Source organism: Chiloscyllium plagiosum, chromosome 17 (genome assembly GCF_004010195.1).
Source record: "Chiloscyllium plagiosum isolate BGI_BamShark_2017 chromosome 17, ASM401019v2, whole genome shotgun sequence".
In the NCBI taxonomy this organism is placed as follows: domain Eukaryota; kingdom Metazoa; phylum Chordata; class Chondrichthyes; order Orectolobiformes; family Hemiscylliidae; genus Chiloscyllium; species Chiloscyllium plagiosum.
The window spans coordinates 68,986,107-68,995,566 of record NC_057726.1 but is presented as its reverse complement, the minus strand read 5'-3'; the positions used below and the strand labels follow the sequence as shown (position 1 = coordinate 68,995,566).

The window sequence follows — 9,460 nt, the reverse complement described above, 5'->3', positions numbered from 1 at the left end:
CTCTCCAGCTGAATTCTAAAATACTCTCACTTCTCATGCTGTTGATTTATCTTTCTGGAGATTTGTACATTTTGTATTTGGTCAATTAATATCTGTAATGGCTTTTGTAATTCAAGGATAATCCTGGATGAATAATTCATAACTGAAAGAACTATGGATGCTGTAAATCAGAACAAAAATAGAAATTGTTAGAAAAGCTCAGTAGATCTGGCAGCATCTGTGGAGAAAAGGTTTCAGATCTGATGACCTTTCCTCATAACTCCCGTACAGGATGAATAATTGTTGCGATGCATGTTAGCTTTCTTTAAATGTTTAACATTTGCAATTCATTCTCCACTGTTTTTAGTAGGTTTGTTCAATCTACGTTTGCCAAATGTCACCTCAGACTCACCGAGCTCCTTTCATTTAGATTCAGGGCCCAAGTTTAGAATTCAATAACTTAAAACTCTCCATCTTAATTATGGCTGCTTTTCCCAAAAGGGTATGAATTAACAAGGTTATTATTTAATCCAAGAGTCGGAAAACTTTTTACATTGGAAGGCCACATTTTTATTTAATCGAGATCCTATTAGGCTGCGTTCTGAGAATTTGATATATGCAACAAAACATTGTACGTTGTCGACATATTTACTAGTTTTAATTAAAACCTGCTATTGTATAAGGCTTTTAAACAAAATAAAATATCAGCAAAGTCACACTTGTTTGTCTGGCAAAGTTGACAATAAAACTAATAATAAATGAATAACTTAGCAAACAAGCCATGTAATGATTTTATTGTGATTGATTATTCTGAGATAGGAATTGCATATTTGGTTCCAACATCATTGCTTTAATGGGTCTGCCAGGTGATCAACAGTCATCTGATATCTCGAGCACATTTTAGTTTGTGTCACATATGAAAGTGCTGATTCACAACAGTAGGTTGTGCCAAAACACGACAGCATTCGATGAGTATGTTGAGTTAGACATGGGTATTCAAAAATATTTTTTCATAGTTCAATGGGATCCTTCTTAGCATCAAATAGAGACTATCCTCTTCTGGGAACTCAATCAATTCCATCTGTAAGTCATCAAGTGCTTTGGAGGCATCAATCAGGTGGGGCGTAAAAGCTATTTTCAGTATGAGAGCATGTTACTCAAAATCTGCACAGCTTTCATTTTATTCTTCAAACAAGGAGTCTAGAACAGCTGCATATTCTTTCACTTTGCATTTCTTTAATGATTACTTGTATCCTATTCATTAATTACCTTTATCAGTTCAGGAAAGGGTTCAGCTGAAAGGTAAAGAGACTTTTAGAAAGTGTCAGCTTGATCCGAAATGTCTTGATTTTTTAGTTAGATATCATATATAGTTTTAGTTCTACCTTGTAAATAAGCAATCAGATCATTTTTATTTTGACATTATAATCACACAAAAATGCAGAATTCCTGCAGAAATCCCCTTTGACAATTCACATGGTTCATTCAGTTCTCAAAAAATCTTTGTTTTTGTAAAGATAAAAATATTGCGAGAATTTGTCCTTGTGACAACCAGTGCACTTTAGAATGATGTGCACACTGAATGTTTTCTCATTAAGCTGAAGCACGTTACGAAATTGATAATGCCATGATGCGTTTGCTTGAATATAGTTTACAATTATCATAACTTTCTTTGATGTGTCACTGTAAATAGTAGACTCAGAGATTCAGCTGATGCAAAAGACAATGAAAGGAAATCAAAATATATGGATCCGGCTTTTTTTTTGTAGAAACACAACAAATCCTTCACGTTTTCTTCTCATGGAAGGTGTACCGTCTAGACATTCACTTACTAAATTGCATAAATTCAGTTTTGATTCACTACATTTTTCTTTGAAGATAGTGAAGGTGTCAATTTCAAGTCTCCTCGCTGTAATGGTACCCAAAGCAGAAACTCCTCGTGGCAATGAAAATCTGCATTTATAAAAAATAGCACCTGCACTGAGTCAATAATGTCAATGAGTTCATCCAAGGCAATCAAATATTAAATGTCGTCACTTTGACATATTGTAATAAGTTGCTCTGTTACATTGAGGGCTAATTCATGTTGCCAATAAATTATGGTCTTTCTTGAAAGAGGTAGTTATACAGAGACATTGAGTCATAGAGATGTACAGCACGAAAACAGAGCCTATAGACCAACTCATCCTAGATATCCTAAACTAATGTAGTCCCTTTGCCAGAACTCGGCCCATATCTCTCTCAACCTTTCCTATTCATATACCCATCCAAAAGCCTTTCAAATGTTGCAATTGTACCAGCCTCCACCACTTCCTCTGGCAGTTCTTTCCTTACATGCAGTACCCTCTACGTGAAAAGTTGCCTTTTAAATCATTCCCCTCTCACTTGAAACTTATGCCCTATAGTTCTTGACTCCCTCACCCCAAGAAAAATACCTTGTCTATTTCCCCTACCGATGCTCCCATGATGTAATAAACATGTATAAGGTCACCCTTCAGCCTCTGACGCTCCAGGTAAAATAGCCCCAGCTTATTTAGCCTCTTGTTATAGCTCAAATCCTCCAAACCTGACAAACATCGCTGTAAATCTTTTCTGAACCCTTTCAAGTTTCACAAGATGTTTCTGAAATGAGGGAAACCATAAATGCACACAATAATCCAAAAGTGGCCTAACCAATGTCTTGTACAGCTGAAACATGACCTCTCAACCCCTTTCCTCGATGTTCTGACCAATAAAGGAAAGTATACCAAACGCCTTTTTTAGCTATCCTATCTAGCTGCGACACCAGTTTCAAGGTACTGTGAACCTGTATTCCAAGGCCTCTTTATTCAGCAACAGTTATCGTGACCTTATCATTTAGTGTATAAGTTCTGCCTTGATTTGCCTTTCCAAAATGCAACACGTCGCATTTACCTAAATTAAACTCCGATGGGTGCTCCTCAGCCCATTGGCCTATTTGATCAAGATCCCACTGTACTCTGACATAACCTTCTTTGCTGTCCAGACCACCACCAATTTTGATGTCATCTGCAACTTACTGACTTTACCTCCTATCTTCACATCCAAATCATATACATAAATGAGAAAACGCAGTGTACACAGTATTGATCCTCATGGCATACCACTGGTCATAATCCTCCAGACTGGAGTTCAACCCTGCACTATCGCCCTGTCTGTTCTCCATTCAAGCCAGTTCTACATCCAAATGGCTAGTTCTCCCTGTATTCCATGTGATCTAACTGGACCAACCAGTTGATGAGGAACCTTGTTGAACACCTTACTGAAGTCCATACAAACCACATCCACCGCTCATCAACCTCTTTGTGCCTTGTTCACAAAACGCAACCTAGGTAGTGAGGTAGGACCTCCTACCCACAAAGCCATGTTGAGTACCCCAATCTTTCCTTGCCTTTCCAAACACGTGCAAATCCTGTCCCTCAGGATTCACTTCAACAATGTGCCTACCACCAATATCAGGCTCACCAGTCTTTCATTCACTGTCTTTTCCTGACCGCCTTTCTGAAATAGTGGTACCATATTAGCCAAGCTCCTGTCTTCTGACACTTCACCTATGACTATCGATGATACAAATATCTCAGCAAGAGGCCCAGCAATCACTTGCTTAGCTTCCCATAGAGTTCAAGGGTGTACCTGATCAAATCCTGGGGATTTATTCATGTTTATATATTTTAAGACATCGAGCACCCCTCCTTTGTAGTATGGACATTTTTCAATATATCACCATCTACTTCCCCATATTCTATATCTTCCATGTCCTTCTCCATTGGAAACACTGATGCAAAATAATCATTTGGTATCTCCCCCATCTCCTGAGGTTCCAAACATTGGGTGCCTTGATGATCTTTGAAGGGACCTATTCTCTCCTCAGTTACTGCATCGTCCTTAATGCATTTATAAAATTCCTTCGGACTCTCCTTAAGCCTATTTATGTCACCTTTTCCCCTCCTGATTTCCCTCTTAAGTAGACATTTAATGCCTTTACACTCTTATAAGGATTCACTCGATGCCTGCTTCCTTCTTTTTCTTTGCAAAAATCTCAATTTCTCTAGTCATTCAGCATTATCCAAACCTACCAGCCTTGCTTTTCATTGTAAAATCAACATACTGTCTCTGGACTCTCGTTGCCTCATTTTTAAAGGCTTCCCATTTTCAGCTGCCCCTTTCCTTGTGAACATCCATCCACAATCAACTTTTGAACTTTTTTGCCAAATAGCATCAACATTGGTCTTCTTACAATATAGAACTATAACTGTTAGATCTGGTCTATCTTTTTCCACTTCTGTTTTAACATAATTATGGTTGCTGGCAAAAAGACTCCATCTCTGACACCTCAGTCACATATCTTTCCTTACTTCTCAAGAGTAGGTCAAAATTTGCACCTTCTCCAGTAATTATATCCACATTCTGAATCAGAAAATGTTCATTTATGCAACTAACAAATTGCTCTCCATATAAACCTAAACACTAGATCAGAACCAGTCTATGTTTGGAAAGTTAAAATCTCCTACCGTAACCACTCTGTTCTTCTTACAGATAACTGAGATTTCTGAACAAATTGGTTTTGCAATTTTCCGTTGACTACTAGGGGGTCTAAAGTACAATCACAGTAAGGTTGCATCCCATTCATACTTTTCAGTTCCACCCAATTGACACCCTTGGACATGTTCCAAGAAATATCGTCCCTAAGTACAGCTGTTATGATATCTGTTATCAAAAACGCCACTCCACCTCCTCTCTTGCTCTCCTTTCTATCCTTCTTGTACAATTTGTATTCTGGAATATTAGGCTGCCAGTCCTGTCCATCCTGAGCCATATGTCTGTAACTGCTATGATTACCTAGTCCCATGTTTATCACCATGCACGGAGTTCATCTACCTTCCTTGTGAGATCTCGTGCATTGAAATAAATGCAGTTTAATTCATCAATCCTAACTTGTTTTCTGCATTGCTTCTGCCCACCCTGGCTGTTTGACTTGCTCCTTTTACCAACATTACCAGTCTCAGACTGATCTTTTTCCTCAATAACTCCTTTGATCCCAACCACCACCTTACTTGTTTAAATCCTCCTGAACCACTCTAGCAAATCTTCTGGCCAAAATATTAGTCCCATTTCCAATTCAAGTGCAACCTATCCTTATGCAAGTTATTTCTCCCCCAGAAGATACTGCAATTATCCAAAATTGTGAACCCTTCTCCCCTGCACCACTAACTCAGCCAAGCATTCATCTGCTCTATCCTTTAATTTCCACCTTCACTAGCTGATAGCACCAGCAGTAATCCAAGTAATGCTCCTTCAAGGATCTCCTTTTTTAAATTCCATCCTAACTTCCTATATTCTCCGTTCAGAAATGTATCCCTTTTCTTTCCTATGTCGTTAGTTCCAATATGCACAACACCCTGCGCTAGTCCTCACTCCTTTGAGAATATTCTGTTCTCTCTCACAGATATCTTTGATCCTGGCACCAAGGAATCAATACACCATTCTGATTTCTCACTGCCAACCTCAGAAACGTCTCATCTGTATCTCAGACTAGAGAATCCCTCATGACAATCAATTGCTTGGAACCGACCGTATCTCTTGTTACATTAGAGACAGGTTTGCAAGCAGAAACTCAACTGTCATGCTACATTTGCCTGAGAATCCATCAATCACTATATTTTCCAAAGCAGAATATTTGTTTGAGATGGAGATAGCCACAGCAGACACTACCTGTTTTCCTCGTTTGACTTCCCTGGAGGTAATCCAAGAACTTGGCAGTATCTCTGTTTTTTTCTCCCTTCCTATAATTGCAATTTCTACATATTAACCTTATCTGAATCTAAACATTCTATGACTTCAAAAATGTATTATTTTATGATATGCATCTCTCTAAATGGCTAAATCTCTTCTTCCAAGCTTATATGTTACTTTTTAAGTTGCTTCAGTGATGTCAGTCCCTTGGCCTGAGATCAGTTTATATACTTGCTGCTGCTTCTGTTGACTGACCATTTTCTTAAGTGTAGACTTCCAGGGCTTTTCTTCCAGGCCAGCATATTTGTGGTCTTCATGAGTTGCAAACTGCTGATATGCATTGCATTTTTTCACTGGTGTAATTATGGTGTTGCAGAGAGAACACATCATTTTGTCTTTCATAGCAACTGGGAAATGCTGCAATTCCCATTCTTCATTGAAGACTCTGTTTTCTTCCTTTAAGGAAAGTGGAGTCACAGATAGATAGGATAGTGAAGAAGGCGTTTGGTTTGCTTTCCTTTATTGGTCAGAGTATTGACTACAGGAGTTCAGAGGTCATGTTGCGGCTGTACAGGACATTGGTTAGGCCACTGTTGGAATATTGCGTGCAATTCTGGTCTCCTTCCTATCGGACAGATGTCGTGAAACTTGAAATGGTTCAGAAAAGATTTGCAAGGATGTTGCCAGGGTTGGAGAATCTGAGCTACAGGGAGAGCCTGAAGAATTGTTTCCAACCTCCTGCAATTTTTCCATTACATATATTGGCGTATTTGCACAGTCCACAGATTCCTGGCTGGTTTTCTGGTTATTATGCTGCTTGTGATATTTTGTTGCCATTCCCAGTCTTAAGGTATTTTTATTCTTTTAAGTCATAGTGTGTGTCACTGGCTATACTAGCAAGTATTGCCCATCCCCTAATTGCCCAGATGGCAGTTAAGAGACAACCACATTACTGCTGACCTGGAGTCACATGTAGTTCCTGACCAAAGATTGCTGTTTCCTTCCGTAAAGGCCATTTATTCCTCAGATAATTCTGGAGCCTCCATTTCTAGTTACTTGTTTAGAGATCCACAAACAAATTGAAAACATGAATTCAGGCTGCAGAGATTTAATCTGAATGTTAGTTGGGTAATCATGCAGATTCCATTGTTTGCGTGCAGTCTTTTACTGCAGTTTCATGAGAATGGTGCCTCACTTTACCCATGGCGCTGCTTCTGGCATTCAATCCTGCAATGTGCAATAATGTTAGCCTGGTGTTCCAGCCTAATGTTAATATTAGAATGAAATACATAACAAACGGTGAATTGCAAGCAATGGTTGAATATATTTTTATTGTTATTAATGGCTCATACTACATCAAGTACATCCAAACGACTTCTGTTCTAAATATTTAGTAGGCTGCATTGGTATTTAGCACATCAGCGAGAAGTCTTAGTGTCCATTTTCTCCTTAAGGACTGTTTAATGACTAATATGGCAGATAAACATTCCCAAATGTTTGTTTGGGAAGGTACATTGATGACAATTAGTTGGTGATAGCGAGGTAAACAATATATTTTCGTGTTTGATGTTTTCCAGCACTAACCACATGCAGATATATCCTTCAGGACCACTACTGTTTGCTACATTTCTGTGCTATCATGTCACTCCAAAGGTTGGCATGAACGATGGACACCCATATTGGTTTCTTTACCATTGATACCTTCAGTGCTACTTCCAGATGGTGATCAATATAGCAGAACACTGAATCATCAACTGATTGAGTGGGCTTGATGACAATAAACAAGAAATATTATATTGACCGATCACAATTATAGTGCATGAGTCTCAGAAGGTATGTAGACCATAAATGTAGGAGAAGAGGTAGGTCATTCACCATTGAGTCTACTCTGCTATTCAATGAAATCATGTCTGATTTGATAACTCTCAACTCAACTTTCTTGCCTTTTCCCTATAACCCTTAATTTCATAATCATTCCTATTCTGTCTGTCTCAGTCTGGAAACATATGATAAACTATCGTCGATGGTCCTCTGTGCGAAAGACTCCCACAGATTCACTATTTTGTGAAAGGCCCTGTCTTAAATTGGTCTTTGCTTACTCAGATATGCATCATCCTCGACTCTCCCACAAGAAGAAACAACTTCACAGCATCTACCCTTTTAGGCCCCATACGATTCTTTCAAATTACTATAGGATCTCTTCTTATTCTTCAAAATTTCAGTGTGGAGAAGGACAACCTAGACCAATTCCCCTCAAAACAAAACCAGTCCATACTAGGAAAAAAAGCCATGAACGCTGAAGCCATATGCCAACTCGAAGACACATCCTCCTACCGCCCCCTCGACCATGACCCCACACCCATCACCAAACCGTCATCTCCCAGACCATACAAAACTCATCACCTCAGGAGATCTCCCACCCCCAGCTTCCAACCTTATAGTCCGAAGCCCCGCTCCACCGACTCTCCCTCCTTCCCAAGATCCACAAGCCTGACCACTCTGGCTGACCCATTTTCTCAGCCTGCTCCTGTCCCACCGAACTCATCTCCACCTACTTTGAGACTGTCCTATCCTCCCTAGTCCAGGAACTCCCCACATACGTTCGAGACACCACCCACGCCCTCTACCTCCTCCAAGACTTCCGTGTCCCCAGCCGCCAACGCCTCATCTTCACCATGGATATCCAATTCCCCTACACCTCCAACCGCCATAACCAGGGTATCCAAGCCCTCCATTTGGTCCTCTCCTGACGTCCCCAACAGTACCTTTCCACTGACACTCTCATTCGTTTGGCTGAACTGGTCCTCACCCTTGTGGTAAAAACAATGACTGCAGATGCTGGAAACCAGATTCTGGATCAGTGGTGCTGGAAGAGCACAGCAGTTCAGGCAGCATCTGAGGACAGGCAAAATCCGAGGACAGGCAAAATCGACGTTTCGGGCAAAAGCACTTCATCAGGAATAAAGGCAGAGAGCCTGAAGCGTGGAGAGATAAGCTAGAGGAGGGTGGGGGTGGGGAGAGAGTAGCATAGAGTACAATAGGTCAGTGGGGGAGGAGATGAAGATGATAGGTCAGGGAGGAGAGGGTGGAGTGGATATGTGGAAAAGGAGCTAGGCAGGTCGGACAAGTCCGGACAAGTCAAGGAGACAGTGTTCAGCTGGAGGTTAGAAACTAGGATGAGGTGGGGGAAGGGGAAATGAGGAAGCTGGTGAAGTCCACATTGATGCCCTGGGGTTGAAGTGTTCCGAGGCAGAAGATGAGGCATTCTTCTTCCATGCGTCTGGTGGTGAGTGAGCGGCGGTGGAGCAGGCCCAGGACCTCCATGTCCTCGGCAGAGTGGGAGGGGGAGTTGAAATGTTGAGCCACGGGGCAGTTTCGTTGATTGGTGCGGGTGTCTCGGAGATGTTCCCTGAAGCACTCTGCTAGGAGGCGCCCAGTCTCCCCAAAGTAGAGGAGACCGCATCGGGAGCAACGGATACAATAAATGATATTAGTGGATGTGCAGGTAAAACTTTGATGGATGTGGAAGGCTCCTTTAGGGCCTTGGATGAAGGTGAGGGAGGAGGTGTGCGCACAGGTTTTACAGTACCTGCGGTGGCAGGGGAAAGTGCCAGGATGGGAGGGTGGATCGTAGGGGGCGTGGACCTGACCAGGTTAGTCACGGAGAGAACGGTCTTTGCGGAAGGCGGAAAGGGGTGGGGAGGGAAATATATCCCTGATGGTGGGGTCT

The 9,460-nt window shown here is 41.1% G+C and overlaps 1 protein-coding gene across 1 annotated transcript in view; it reads right to left on the bottom strand.

The window, feature by feature from the left end:
• Positions 1-5,910: 5,910 nt before the first annotated feature.
• Positions 5,911-9,460, bottom strand: part of LOC122558646 — a 59,934-nt gene continuing 56,384 nt past the window's right edge. The window contains exon 6 of the mRNA XM_043707443.1: positions 5,911-6,186. Within this exon, the coding sequence (XP_043563378.1) occupies positions 5,911-6,186 (276 nt within the window). The remainder of the gene's footprint in view (positions 6,187-9,460) is intronic.